This window comes from Salvelinus fontinalis, chromosome 11, assembly GCF_029448725.1.
Source record: "Salvelinus fontinalis isolate EN_2023a chromosome 11, ASM2944872v1, whole genome shotgun sequence".
Taxonomy (NCBI): domain Eukaryota; kingdom Metazoa; phylum Chordata; class Actinopteri; order Salmoniformes; family Salmonidae; genus Salvelinus; species Salvelinus fontinalis.
The window spans coordinates 49,481,920-49,497,994 of NC_074675.1; the positions used below are offsets into that span (position 1 = coordinate 49,481,920).

Below are 16,075 nucleotides of genomic sequence, written 5' to 3' on the forward strand. Positions count from 1 at the left end.
TGCTAGCTAGCCAATGAATGAAGCCACAGGAATTTCTGGTGAATAGTGCCATCTTTGGCCAGGGTACGTTGGAAAAGTCCTGGTGGGAAAGGCTGTCTCTTTTGGTATCAATAAAATGGACCCATGTGTCTGCTGAGGCTGGGTAGACTCATGGCATTTTAGGGTGGCGGGGATGTTTTAAAGGTTACATGAGACTGTGTGTGACCTGACAGGTAGGATGTCCCTAGCGTTGCATGTCAGGTAATATTTGTCTGTGTCAGCATATGGCCTTTGACCTCTTTTCTCTCCTCTGACTACCACATAATCTACACCATCCACAGGAACCCACAACCACACGCAGATCCAGTTCCCCTGCTCATAGGGACCCAGCATCCCCGGTGTCTGTGTGCATGCGTGTGTTGTTAGTGTGTGTGTGTGTGTGTGTGTGTAAGCGAGTGATCTGTGCCTAAGGACAACTACAGAATGAGAATTACAATGCTTTATCTATTAGCTCGTCCCAGTTAGTAACTCTGGTATTAGCTGTCTGAGTAGAAGTGGTGGTTACTACTGCTTCTCTCTGCTTCAGCTCTTTGACATTGCTGTTCTATCACCTTGTAATAAAGAGGTGTATTGTGATGTGCTGACTATAGCTGTTCTCTCTGTTTTGGTGGTTTATTTATATACATGGGGTGGGGAATTAGTGTCATGTTGATAACTTCAACAATTGATATTGTCGTTAAGGTAAGGAGAACCGGTACACTGTATCAGTTAGAAGACAACAAGATAACACCAGGGACAGCAAAACAAGCAACCAACACATCTCACATGAATGGAAAACATCTCGTTTATGTCATCTCGAAATAGACTTCTTCCTTTATGTCCTTTCATCTTGCCGCCCACTCACCCAGAATGCTTTGTGACCCTGCGAGCGCTGAGTTTATCGATTTCCCCTGTGAAGCCAGAGACGGCGTACAACCAGACGACCGCCACACACAGGACGTTGTCTTGATACACAACGCGTCCTCATAAACCCACAAACAGATGTGTCCTCGGTCAAACCCACATACACTTTCACATTTTACTCGGTGTTTCACACCTTTTTACAAACGGCACCAGAACAAGTTGTATCTGCTCTGTCAGCAATACTTAACAGATTCAGATGTTTCCATTCAGGACGTCTTTCTTCAGATGGGCCATTTTACTGCAGATGTTTAGCATAGTTTCCTATTGGCAGTAGATCTGCTGTAGTTGTAACAGTGACAGGACTACAGTACACATTCGCTCTGAAACGAGCTGTTTCCTTCATGTTGTGAGTTTGTTTGCGTGTGTGAGAGAGAGAGCGAGCGAGAGGGAGACGTTCCATTGTTGAGGTTTTACAAGATAAGCCAACTGGTTTCCAGGGACTATTTTTAGCTCAAATTGGACCCCTTTTGGGTCGTATTCTGACGGGTGTTTTTATTCAGCATGAGTCCCCCGGAACACAGTGTCACCACGGATCACTTCACTTCCTGTCACATGGGTCATTGTAGGGTCAACACGTCACACACATACATACACTCGCGCACTGAGAATGATGTGACACACACACACACACACACTGAGAATATGACATCTGAGAGGAAGTGAATGGGAAGGTGAGTTTTGTTTGCCTGAATTGCAGCAGGTGGCCTACCCAAGTTCCATTGTTATTTTCCAAGACTTTTGATAATAACTGAAAACACTTTTCTCAAATTGGGCTCAACTTAAACAAATTAGTAGTATTACTGTACAAGGTCTACAGGGTTTCTGTCTTCTGTACAGCGATAAAACATGAGCCTTCATCACCATCTCTTTCGTCGGGTGGACAACATGACATGTCTTTGTAGAACGGATGTTCTGTAAGACGTGGTGAGTGAGTTGGACTTGAGACCCGACCAATGGTTGTTGTCACACTGATCCAATACGGAATGCACTTAGCTGGAAGTCGTGCTTAAGATATCACCAGGTAGCCAAATAGATGCTATGTAAATATGTACATTTCTGTGACGGAGGGCGCCTGCTAAGCAAATGGATTATATGACCTTTGTAAACATCATTTAGATATGCTAAGCCTCCCTCAAAAAAAGTTTTGTCTTCATGACAAGTTGCTTTTCATTATTTAGCTGCATTACTTTGGTTATAATGTCAATGATTTACTGAACATATTTTCTATATATTTTTTCCAGTTAAGTGTTATCGTCCAATCACGCACCCTTGACAATAGTTTTGCCAAGTAACATGTGTTTCTTACCCAGTGTCCTCTTACCTGAACCTAGCCTGGGCTGTGGTCCAATCAAAAGTCTCCGTTAGCTACTGCGTTGCTGCTTGGCAATTGCCAGCTAACGTGTCAAGTCTTGTTTCAGTAAACAGATCCTACATTAAAAACATCTTACTCTGCCTACGCAGTCTACACTTACTTTGAACTTGAACTTTCTAACCTAAGCAATATGTTACTAATGGTATGCATTTTATTTTACCTTTATACGTCTTGTCTCATCGCTGCAACCCCCCAACGGGCTCGGGAGAGATGACGGTGGAGTCATGTGTCTTCAACACACCCGCCCGCTTAACCCGGAATCCAGCCGCACCAGTGTGTCGAGGAAACACCGTTCAACTGGCGACCGTGTCAGCCTGCAGGAGTCGCTAGGCCGTGATGGGCCAAGTAAAGCCCCCCCCCCCCCCTCTGGGCCAAATCCTCCCCTAACTCGGACGACGATGGGTCAATTGTGCGTCGTCTTATGGGACTCACAGCCGGGTGTGAACCTGGAGCCTTAGACCGCTGCGCCACTCGAGTGGCCCCATTTTACCTTTAATTTAACAGGGAGTCACAAGGAGTCCTGCATCTTAAAATTACCAACAAATTACACATTGGAGAAATACACACAAACAAAACAGACAATACAAAAAAAACAATCACATTCCTCAGCAAAGAGGTCCTCAATCAACACTCTGAACTGCCGAAAGACACCATTTGTAGGGAACTCAAAATTGCACACGATGTATGGAACAAAGAAACTAAAGATATACAGTGGAAATGCCCAGATATTTGTAAGCATGGACATGATCAATGTGGGTACCATCCAAGGTACATATGCTTAAATCATTAGAATATTTTTTGTGTGCTCAAGAAAACATCTACTTTGTTTTACCCGAATTCAATACTAATTTAAGGTCAAAGGTTTTCTGTAAAACAATGAAAGCAGACTGGAATACACAACAGTATCATCCACATACAGGTTCAGGTTAATGTTATTGACAGAAAAGCCAATATTGTTAATGTATACAGTAAAAAGTACTGGACCCAGAACTGACCCCTGTGGGACACCTTTTGTTATATTCAGAAAACTTGATTTAACACCATCCGTAGACATGCATTGAGTTCGATCTGTCAAGTAGTTTCTAAACCAGTTGCATGCACCCTGGTCTAGGCCAATTGAAGAAATCCTCTGAATTAGCAATGAGTGATCAACAGTATCGAAGTCCTTCGACAAGTCTATGAAGAGGGCAAGCACCATGTTGCCTTTTATCCATACAGTTAACTACATCATTTATAACATAGGGACGCAGCAGAGATGATGCTATGACCTGGTCCTAAAGCCAGACTGATGAACATTCAGAATACAATTCATAGATGAGAAGGATCTTAGCTGAGAATTAATCAAGAATTCTACACTGAACAAAAATGTAAATGCAATATGCAACAATTTCAAAGATTTTACTGCGTTACAGTTCATACAAGGAAATCAGTCAATTGAAATGAATTAAGCCCTGTTCTATGGATTTCACATGACTGGGAATACAGATTTTCATCTGGTCAAAGATACCTTTAAAAAAAAAATGTTACGTAGGGGAGTGGATCAGAACACCAGTCAGTATCTGGTGTGACCACCATTTGACTCATGCAGCACGACACAACTCCTTCGCATAGAGTTGATCAGGCTGTTGATTGTGGCCTGGGGAATGTTGTCCCACTCCTCTTCAATGGCTGTGCAAAGTTGCTGGATTTTGGCAGGAACTGGAACAAGCTGTTGTAGACATTGATCCAGAGCATCCCAAACCTGCTCAATGGGAGACATGTCTGGTGAGTATAAAGGCCACGGAAGAACAGGGACATTTTCAGCTTCCAGGAATTGTGTACAGATCCTGGCGACATGGGGCCCGGCATTATCATGCTGAAACTGGAGGCGGATAAATGGCATGACAACGGGCCTCAGGATCTCGTCACGGTATCTCTGTGCATTCAAATTGCCACCGATAAAATGCAATTCATCCATGAAGAGCACACTTCTCCAGCGTGCCAGTGGCCATCGAAGATCAACATTTCACTGAAATTGATAACGATGCCAACCTTTAGTCAAGTCAAGACCCTGGTGAGGACAACGAGCTCGCAGATGAGCTTCCCTGAGACGGTTTATAGTTTGTGCTGAAATTATTTTGGTTGTGCAAAACCCACAGTTTCATTAGCTGTCCAGGTGGCTTGTGAAGAAGCCGGGTGTGGAAGTCTGATTTTAACACATTTTTAGAGAAAAATGCTTTTTGTGCGTATTAAATATTTCTGGGATCTTTTATTTCAGCTCATGAAACATGGGACCAACACTTGACATGTTGATGCAGTGTTTACGTTTCTGTGTTATTGTGTATTGTTCAACAGATAATGCCTTACTCATTGTATGCAGTGGAATATTGTTTAAAGAGAGTCTTATTCTATAGATCCCAGCTGGTTTGACACTCTGCACTCACTAGCCTGTCTGTCCTGACTAACATAGTCTGGTTTAGAGTAATGACTGGTCCATGTGCAGTATACACTACATCACAGGTGTCAAACTCATTCCACGGAGGGCCGAGTGTCTGCGGGTTTTCGCTCCACCCTTGTACTTGATTGATGAATTAACATCACTAATTAGTTAGGAACTCCCCACACCTGGTTGTCTAGGGCTTTATTGAAAGGAAAGACCAAAAACCTGCAGACACAAGGCCCTCCGTGGAATGAGTTTGACACCCCTGCACTACATTATCAGCTGTGTGTAGGTTGTCAGCTGTGCATGTGTCTGCTCACAGTGTGTGTGTGCACTTTTGTGTGGTTATAGTGAATACGTAGGTATGCTTTTGTGAGTGTGTATGTGTTCTTTTGGACTGGATAGATAATGTGTGTGGCACTCGCTCAGACAGTTTGGCGCAGGCCTAGATCACACTGTCCTTTTGAAAAGGATACAGTGGCTTGCGAAAGTATTCACCCCCCTTGGCATTTTTCCTATTTTGTTGCCTTACAACCTGCAATTAAAATTGCAAAACATTTTTTTTTTTGGGGGGGGGGGGGGGGTTGTATCATTTGATTTACACAACATGCCTACCACTTTGAAGATGCAAAATACTTTTTCTTGTGAAACAAACAAGAAATAAGATAAACATAACTGAACTTGAGTGTGCTTAACTATTCACCCCCCAAATCAATACTTTGTAGAGCCACCTTTTGCAGCAATTACAGCTGCAAGTCTCTTGGGGTATGTCTCTATAAGCTTGGCACATCTAGCCACTGGGATTTTTGCCCATTCTTCAAGGCAAAACTGCTCCAGCTCCTTCAAGTTGGATGGGTTCCGCTGGTGTACAGTAATCTTTAAGTCATACCACAGATTATCAATTGGATTGAGGTCTGGGCTTTGACTAGGCTGTTCCAATACATTTAAATGTTTCCCCTTAAACCACTCAAGTGTTGCTTTAGCAGTATGCTTAGGGTCATTGTCCTGCTGGAAGGTGAACCTCTGTCCCAGTCTCAAATCTCTGGAAGACTGAAACAGGTTTCCCTCAATAATATCCCTGTATTTAACACCATCCATCATTCCTTCAATCTGACCAGTTTCCCAGTCCCTGCAGATGAAAAACATGGTGTTCTCGGGGTGATGAGAGGTGTTGGGTTTGCCTCCAGACATAGCATTTTCCTTGATGGCCAAAAATCTCAACTTTTGTCTCATCTGACCAGAGTATCTTCTTCCATATGTTTGGGGAGTCTCCCACATGTCTTTTGACGAACACCAAACGTGTTTGCTTTTTTTGTTCTTTAAGCAATGGCTTTTTTTCTGGCCACTTTTCCGTAAAGCCCAGCTCTGTGTGGGGTGTACGGCTTAAAGTGGTCCTATGGACAGATACTCCAATATCCGCTGTGGAGCTTTGCAGCTCCTTCAGAGTTATCTTTGGTCTCTTTGTTTCCTCTCTGATTAGTTTCCGCCCTCATTGTCTGGTCCGCGAGTGTTGGTGGGCAGCCCTCTCTTGTCAGGTTTGTTGTGGTGCCATATTCTTTCAATTTATTTATAATTGATTTAATAGTGCTCCGTGGAATGTTCAAAGTTTCAGATATTTTTTTATTACCCAACCCTGATCTGTACTTCTCCACAACTTTGTTCCTGACCTCCTCGGTCTTCATGGTGCCGCTTGCTTAGTGCTGTTGCAGACTCTGGGGCCTTTCAGAACAGATGTGTGTGTATATAATGAGATCATGTGACACTAAGATTGCACACAGGTGGACTTTATTTAACTAATTATGTGACTTCTGAAGGTAATTGGTTGCACCAGATCTTATTTAGGGGCTTCATAGCAAACGGGGTGAATACATATGCACACACCACTTTTCAGTTTGACATTTTTTTGAATATTTTGAAACAAGTTTTTATTTCACTTCACCAATTTGGACTACTTTGTGTATGTCCATTACATGAAATCCAAATAAAAAATCGATTTCAATGACAGGTTGTAATGCAACAAAATAGGAAAAACGCCAAGGGAGATTGCAAGGCATTGTAGGCTGTACTGTTGGACTCATTTGCTGTAGGATTCTCTAGAGCACAAATGAAAACAATGTGGCCTCTTGGGATGTGAGTGGAATATCATCCCAGAGTGTAAAATGGAAACATTGCTGGAAGAGGGTATCTCAGACGGGATGTTTTTGACAGGGTACAATAGTGCCCATGCTGAAATCCAATGACACAGTTTTGTTCTCTGATGCTGTTAAATCTCTTCAATACAATCTCTAGAATGAAGTTTGAAAATTACAGACACTCCATTTTTGAGACGTTCAGTTCTTTGTGACTTGGAGTGACGTGACCTTGTGGTCCAGCAATATTCACCCATCCTATTTGCAAAGCACCTGTGTTTTTAAAAACAGATCATGTCAAAGAAATATGTACAGAATACATTATGTAAATAATAAATTATGTAAATCTGTCTGGACGTGAATTGTGAACATCTGTCAACGTCTTGCCAAATGAATGTTTATAGATGTGATTATACCATGGCATTATGGAATTCTCATTTCTGATTGGCTTGAAGGGCATTCTAGAGCGTTCATTATTTCCTTACAGCGCACGGTTTATCTGCACGGTCAAATTCAATGGCTATAGTAAATTCTTACATGTTCTATATTTGAGCTGCTTTTGAAAGCGAAAGTCAAATTTGGCATTGTTGAGTTAGATTTTCCTAATAGCAAGCTAGGACTGATGGTTTGGTTAGCTAAACGAGCAAGTCTGTGTTTGGTTATCAAGGCAACTACTGTATCTATCTAGTCAACTCGCTAGCTACTTCAGTGGATGTTGAACACATTTCTAGTGCCAAATGAACGCATTTTTGGCAGAAAATGTGTTAAAATATAACCATGGTATAATAGGGATAATCAAATAGAGGCTCTATGCATTCTCTGGAAAATAATATAACTCTGTGGAAGGTGAGTTCCACCTCTTCCACGTCATTCATTATTTTACGCATAGTCCCGCGTTGATTATCCCTTACTTAATACACAAGACTTGACGCCTGCGACCTTTAACCTGAGTATGACCTTTAACATTTGATCTTTGAACTCTCTCTCCAGACCCCTGTCTGACAGTGATGCCTCCATGCATGGGTGACGCAGACCGTTTCAGCCTGGAGGCCCTCCGGGTCATTCACAAACAGCTGGATGACGACAATGACGGGGGAATCGAGGTCAACGAGAGTGTAGAGGTGAGTAATACTAAAACTGGATTAGTCTATGTATGTGACATTCGCTGATCATTTGTGATACCAAGTCATTGGTGTTATCAAGTCATGTATGTGACCTGCTTATTTCTGTTACAAATCATGTGTGTAATTTGGTCATCTCTGTTACCAAGTCACTGGTGTTATCAAGTCGTCATTGTTCCCTGGTCATTTCTGTTTTCCAAGTTATTTATTTTTTATGATATTGTTTTGAGTATGCATTAAGGTAGGAATGCTTTGTGGCTTTAACGGTTGACCTGAACTTGGCCTTAAAGCCTTACAGCCTCATAAACAACGCCATAAACCAATGGAATAATGTTTGCAAGCCATTATCAGCTTAGGAAGCTAGTGGATAGATAGTGGAGATAAGAGAGGGAGAGATAATTATAATATGATAGGCCTTTCTCAATGTGATTGACAGTAAGACCACCATGACCTGGTCTGACCTATACCCTCTTAGTGCCCTCTTAGTTGAATAAAAAAACACATTGTGTGTGTGTGCTTACACATTTGTGTTTGTGTGCCCATGTGGGATGACGGAGCAAGGTATTGCCCTGCGACTTTAAGGGTAAAGAGAAGCTGCGTAAAAGCCCATGTTTATGGCCCCAGTAGGATTTGATGGCTCTTCTGGAGTGCAAGGAAGCAAAGAGCTGCCCATTCTGCCAAGACATGAGCTGTCCTCAGATCAGCCCTTAAGAGGACGGTTGTAGTGTCACTAGAGATCCCCAGTGGTGTACGACTAGGTGTAGGGTGAAGTTGCACCTAGATGCTGATCTTGGGTGATTTTTTTTATTTTTTCCCATTTTCTCCGCTCATGGTTAAGGTTAGGATTTGGGGAGGGGAATTTGATCCTACATCTGTACCCCAAGCGAAACTTGACCCTGGAATGTGTGACTATTCCCAGGGAGATTGGATTGACACACTCAGGCCTACATGTGACATGGTCTGCTCTTTTCTGTTCATGCTGTGTTAGGAGCCTAAGCGTCTTAGAAAATTCACCCAATTTATACACTGAGTGTACAAAACATTAAGAACACCGGCTCTTTCCGTGACATAGACTGACCAGGTGAATCCAGGTGAAAGCTATGATCCCTTATTGATGTTAGATGAAGGGGAGGAGACAGGTTAACCTTTTATGGCTGCAGGCCGGTGTCGGGCTCAATATGACAACAGCCCGTCCAAGTGCAGGGTGCGAAATTCAAAAGATATTTTTTAGAAATATTTAACTTTCACACATTAACAAGTCCAATACAGCAAATTAAAGATACACATCTTGTGAATCCAGCCAACATGTCCGATTTTTAAAATGTTTTACAGCGAAAACACCACGTATATTTATGTTAGCTCACCACCAAATACAAAAAATCACAGACATTTTTCACAGCACAAGTAGCTTGCACAAAACCAACCTAACTAACCAAGAACCAACCAAACTAACCAAGAAACAACTTCATCAGATGACAGTCTTATAACAAGTTATACAATAAATCTATGTTTTGTTTGAAAAATTTGCATATTTGAGGTATAATTCATAGTTTTACATTGCAGCTACAATCGGAAATAGCACCGAAGCAGCTAGAACAATTAGAGACCAAATTGAAATACCTAAATACTCAGAATAAAACATTTATGAAAAATACATGGTGTACAGCAAATTAAAGACAAACATCTTGTGAATCCAGCCAATATTTCCGATTCTTTAAGTGTTTTACAGCAAAAACACAATATAGCATTATATTAGCGTACTACAATAGCCAACCACACAACAGCATTGATTCGTTAGGCACGTTAGCGATATCGAATAAACCATCAAAAGATATACATTTTTTCACTAACCTTCTCAAACTTCATCAGATGACAGTCCTATAACATCATATTACACAATACATATATGGTTTGTTCGAAAATGTGCATATTTAGAGTTGAAATCCGTGGTTATACATTGGGAAAACTTAGCATCTTTTTCCCAGAATGTCCGGATATATTTCTGACACTCACCTATTCTAATCAATAACTATTCATAGACTTTACTAAAAAATACATGTTGGACAGCAAATTAAAGATAGCTTAGTTCTTAATGCAATCACCGTGTTAGAATTCTAAAAATAACTTCATTACGACATGCAGCTTACGTTATGGCGAGAGAGCGCCCAAAATCTGGGCGCAAACTAATAGTACACATGTTCGACAGATATATGAAATAACATCAATAACATCATAAATGGGTCCTACTTTTGATGATCTTCCATTAGAATGTTGTACAAGAGGTCCTTCGTCCAGAACAATCGTTGTTTGATTTTAGAACGGCCTTTTTCCCCTCTCGATTTAGCAAGCAAAACTTGCCAAGTGGCGCGAAGCTCTCCATCGTCAACAAACTCAGAGAACGGAACACGCCAAAACTCCCGAAAAAATTTAAATAATCTGATTAACCTGTTTGGCGTGCAAGCCCGACGTCGGTACATTTATGACAACAGCCACTTCAAGTGCAGGGTGCGAAATTCAAAATATATATTTTTTAAATATTTAACTTTCACACATTAACAAGTCCAATTATAGCATAGGAAAGGTACACATCTCGTGAATCCAGCCAACATGTCCGATTTTTAAAATGTTTTACAGGGAAGACAAAATATGTAAATCTATTAGCTAACCACGTTAGCAAAAGACTCCACTTTTATTACTCCATCAGTTTTTGACTCCATCAGTAGCTATCACAAATTCGGCCAAATAAAGATATAAATAGCCACTAACCAAGACACAACCTCATCAGATGACAGTCTGATAACATATTTATTGTATAGCATATGTTTTGTTCGAAAAATGTGCATATTTCAGGTATAACTCATAGTTTACATTGCAGCTACATTCAGAATTTGCACCGAAAGCAGCCATAATATTTAGACACCAACGTCAAATACCTAATTACTCATCATAAAACATTTCTGAAAAATACATAGTGTACAGTAAATGAAAGACAGGCATCTTGTGATTCCAGCCAATATTTCCGATTTATTAAGTGTTTACAGCGAAAACAAAATGTAGCGTTATATTAGCTTAGCACAATAGCCAGAAACACTTGGGCGCCGGCGACTACGACAGATATATGAAACAACATCTTAAAATGGGTCTTACTTTTGCTGATCTTTCATGAGAATGTTGAACAAGGTGTCCTTTGTCCAGATGAGTCGTTGTTTGGATTCAGAATGGCAACTTTCTCTCTCCATTTAGCAAGCGCGCTAGCCGGGTTGCACGGATCTCTCCATGTAAACAAACGGAAGAGAACGGAACACGGCAAAACTCCCTAAAAATTTCAATAATCTGATGAAACTATATTGAAAAAACATACTTTACGATGATATGGTGACATGTATCAAATAAAATCAAAGCCGGAAATAATATTCGCCTATAACGCCAGCAAAACAAAAGGCAACCCCACTGTCCAAATCGCGTTCTTCAGAGTACTGGAAATGGGGTACACGTCATTCCAAGAGGATTTATTCCATCCCAGATCGAGATAATCACCTCCTTTCTTCTCTCACAGCCTTTTTGACACCCAGACGAAAGTGTATGACGTGTATGTATACTAATAGCTCTTGTGCCCATTTATAGGCAGGAAGAGGAAGAGAGCATCGATTTCAGACTTTGAACTTCCGGGTCAGGAAAAGTGCTGCAGAATGAGTTCTGTTTCACTCAGAGAAATAATTCAAACGGTTTTAGAAACTAGAGAGAAACTAGAGAAATAATGCAAACGGTTTTAGAAACTAGAGAGTGTTTTCAATCCAATAGTAATAATAATATGCATATTGTACGAGCAAGAATTGAGTACGACGTTTGAAATGGACACATTTTATCAGGCTACTCAATACTGCCCCTTGCAGCCATAACAGGTTAAACTATATTGAAAAAACATACTTTACGATGATATTGTCACATTTATCAAATAAAATCAAAGCCGGAGCTATTAGCCGTCTATAACAACAGCTTTTCAGAAGCCAATCCGGAAGTCCTTTCCGCGTCTTCCTGAACAAAGGAAATTGGGGTCCTGTCATTCCAAGCGCTCTCTTTTGACCATAGAAATAGCTAGAGACTCCATTTCACCTCTCACAGCCTATTGACATCGAGTGAAAGGCGTATGAAGTGCATGTATACTAATAGATTTCAAGCAAAAGATTAGGTAGGCCCTGGAACAGAGCCTCGATTTGAGATTTTTCACTTTCTGACAGGAAGTTTGCTGCAAAATGAGTTCTGTTTTACTCACAGATATAATTCAAACGGTTTTAGAAACTTGAGAGTGTTTTCTATCCAATAGTAATAATAATATGCATATTGTACGAGCAAGAATTGAGTACGAGGCCGTTTGAAATGGGCACCTTCCATCCAAGTTACTCAATACTGCCCCTGCAGCCATAAGAAGTTAAAGGTTTTTTTAATCCTTGACACATGGATTGTGTATGTGTGCCATTCAGATGGTGAATAGACACAAGATTGAAGGGCCTTGGAACAGGGTATGGTAGTAGGTGCCAGGCACACCAGTTTGTGTCAAGAACTGCAATGCTGCTGGTTTTGTCACTCTCAACAGTTTCCAGTGTGCATCAAGAATGGTCCACCAGCTACAGGACATCCAGCCAACTTGACACAACTGTGGGAAGCATTGAAGTCAACATGGACCAGCATCCCTGTGGAACGCTTTCGACACCTTGTAGAGTCCATGCCCCGACGCATTGAGGCTGTTCTGAGGGCAAAAGGAAGGTGTTCCTAATGTTTGGTTTACTCAGTGTATATACATTTTTCCCAATGACTTAAATGCCTTTTTGAGAGTTTGTTAGAAAATTGGTGAAGTACGTGTTAACGGTGACGGTGTTGACCGTGACGGTTTTTACGGTGACGGTGTTGACGGTGACGGGGTTGGCGGTGACGGGGTTGAGGATACAAGGGTTGGGGAAAGGGGGCCACTTTAGGGATGTCCTCACCCCCTGCCACACACATCTTGGCCCGTAATGTGGGAGGGACACCAGCGTTTCCCCTCTACTTCTCTTACACGCACACGCACACACACACACGCACGCACGCACTCAAACACACAACCTCACTCAGTGATGATGTAACGGGGTTGACAGTAACCTTGTCACAGAGGGACAGGGGACATAATATGGTGATAGTGACACCAGTAGTGATGGGGTTCTAGTGTAGTGTAGGGCTACTGGATAGTGACACCAGTAGTGAGGGCGTTCTAGTGTAGTGTAGGGCTACTGGATAGTGACACCAGTAGTGAGGGGGTTGTAGTGTAGGGCTACTGGATAGTGACACCAGTAGTGAGGGGGTTCTAGTGTAGTGTAGGGCTACTGGATAGTGACACCAGTAGTGAGGGGGTTCTAGTGTAGTGTAGGGCTACTGGATAGTGACACCAGTAGTGTGGTGGTTCTAGTGTAGTGTAGGGCTACTGGATAGTGCCACCAGTAGTGAGGGGGTTCTAGTGTAGTGTAGGGATACTGGATAGTGCCACCAGTAGTGAGGGGGTTCTAGTGTAGTGTAGGGCTACTGGATAATGACACCAGTAGTGAGGGGGTTCTAGTGTAGTGTAGGGCTACTGGATAGTGACACCAGTAGTGATGGGGTTCTAGTGTAGTGTAGGGCTACTGGATAGTGACACCAGTAGTGATGGGGTTCTAGTGTAGGGCTACTGGATAGTGACACCAGTAGTGATGTGGTTCTAGTGTAGTGTAGGGCTACTGGATAGTGACACCAGTAGTGAGGGGGTTCTAGTGTAGTGTAGGGCTACTGGATAGTGACACCAGTAGTGAGGGGGTTCTAGTGTAGTGTAGGGCTACTGGATAGTGACACCAGTAGTGATGGGGTTCTAGTGTAGTGTAGGGCTACTGGATAGTGACACCAGTAGTGATGGGGTTCTAGTGTAGTGTAGGGCTACTGGATAGTGACACCAGTAGTGAGGGGGTTCTAGTGTAGTGTAGGGCTACTGGATAGTGACACCAGTAGTGAGGGGGTTCTAGTGTAGTGTAGGGCTACTGGATAGTAACACCAGTAGTGATGGGGTTCTAGTGTAGTGTAGGGCTACTGGATAGTGACACCAGTAGTGAGGGCGTTCTAGTGTAGTGTAGGGCTACTGGATAGTGACACCAGTAGTGAGGGGGTTGTAGTGTAGGGCTACTGGATAGTGACACCAGTAGTGAGTTGGTTCTAGTGTAGTGTAGGGCTACTGGATAGTGACACCAGTAGTGAGGGGGTTCTAGTGTAGTGTAGGGCTACTGGATAATGACACCAGTAGTGAGTTGGTTCTAGTGTAGTGTAGGGCTACTGGATAGTGACACCAGTAGTGAGGGGGTTCTAGTGTAGTGTAGGGCTACTGGATAATGACACCAGTAGTGAGTTGGTTCTAGTGTAGTGTAGGGCGACTGGATAGTGACACTAGTAGTGAGGGGGTTCTAATGTAGTGTAGGGCGACTGGATAGTGACACCAGTAGTGAGGGGGTTCTAGTGTAGTGTAGGGCTACTGGATAGTGACACCAGTAGTGATGGGGTTCTAGTGTAGTGTAGGGCTACTGGATAGTGACACCAGTAGTGAGGGGGTTCTAGTGTAGTGTAGGGCTACTGGATAGTGACACCAGTAGTGAGGGCGTTCTAGTGTAGTGTAGGGCTACTGGATAGTGACACCAGTAGTGATGGGGTTCTAGTGTAGTGTAGGGCTACTGGATAGTAACACCAGTAGTGATGGGGTTCTAGTGTAGTGTAGGGCTACTGGATAGTGACACCAGTAGTGAGGGGGTTCTAGTGTAGTGTAGGGCTACTGGATAGTGACACCAGTAGTGAGGGGGTTCTAATGTAGTGTAGGGCCACTGGATAGTGACACCAGTAGTGATGGGGTTCTAGTGTAGTGTAGGGCTACTGGATAGTGACACCAGTAGTGAGGGGGTTCTAGTGTAGTGTAGGGCTACTGGATAGTGCCACCAGTAGTGAGGGGGTTCTAGTGTAGTGTAGGGCTACTGGATAGTGACACCAGTAGTGATGGGGTTTTAGTGTAGGGCTACTGGATAGTGACACCAGTAGTGATGGGGTTCTAGTGTAGTGTAGGGCCACTGGATAGTGACACCAGTAGTGAGGTGGTTCTAGTGTAGTGTAGTGTAGGGCTACTGGATAGTGACACCAGTAGTGAGGGGGTTCTAGTGTAGTGTAGGGCTACTGGATAGTGACACCAGTAGTGAGGGGGTTCTAGTGTAGTGTAGGGCTACTGGATAGTGCCACCAGTAGTGAGGGGGTTCTAGTGTAGTGTAGGGCTACTGGATAATGACACCAGTAGTGAGGGGGTTCTAGTGTAGTGTAGGGCTACTGGATAGTGACACCAGTAGTGAGGGGGTTCTAGTGTAGTGTAGGGCTACTGGATAGTGACACCAGTAGTGATGGGGTTCTAGTGTAGTGTAGGGCTACTGGATAGTGACACCAGTAGTGAGGTGGTTCTAGTGTAGTGTAGGGCTACTGGATAGTGACACCAGTAGTGATGGGGTTCTAGTGTAGTGTAGGGCTACTGGATAGTGACACCAGTAGTGAGGGCGTTCTAGTGTAGTGTAGGGCTACTGGATAGTGACACCAGTAGTGAGGGCGTTCTAGTGTAGTGTAGGGCTACTGGATAGTGACACCAGTAGTGAGGGGGTTCTAGTGTAGTGTAGGGCTACTGGATAGTGACACCAGTAGTGATGGGGTTTTAGTGTAGGGCTACTGGATAGTGACACCAGTAGTGATGGGGTTCTAGTGTAGTGTAGGGCCACTGGATAGTGACACCAGTAGTGAGGTGGTTCTAGTGTAGTGTAGTGTAGGGCTACTGGATAGTGACACCAGTAGTGAGGGGGTTCTAGTGTAGTGTAGGGCTACTGGATAGTGACACCAGTAGTGAGGGGGTTCTAGTGTAGTGTAGGGCTACTGGATAGTGCCACCAGTAGTGAGGGGGTTCTAGTGTAGTGTAGGGCTACTGGATAATGACACCAGTAGTGAGGGGGTTCTAGTGTAGTGTAGGGCTACTGGATAGTGACACCAGTAGTGAGGGGGTTCTAGTGTAGTGTAGGGCTAC

The 16,075-nt window shown here is 43.0% G+C and overlaps 1 protein-coding gene across 2 annotated transcripts in view; it reads left to right on the forward strand.

Annotated features, from left to right (window-relative positions):
- Positions 1-16,075, forward strand: part of stim2b (stromal interaction molecule 2b) — a 108,307-nt gene that overhangs the window by 47,631 nt on the left and 44,601 nt on the right. For both annotated transcript variants that reach the window (XM_055938980.1, XM_055938981.1), the window contains exon 2: positions 7,853-7,983. In XM_055938980.1, coding sequence (XP_055794955.1) covers positions 7,853-7,983 — 131 coding nt within the window. The remainder of the gene's footprint in view (positions 1-7,852; positions 7,984-16,075) is intronic.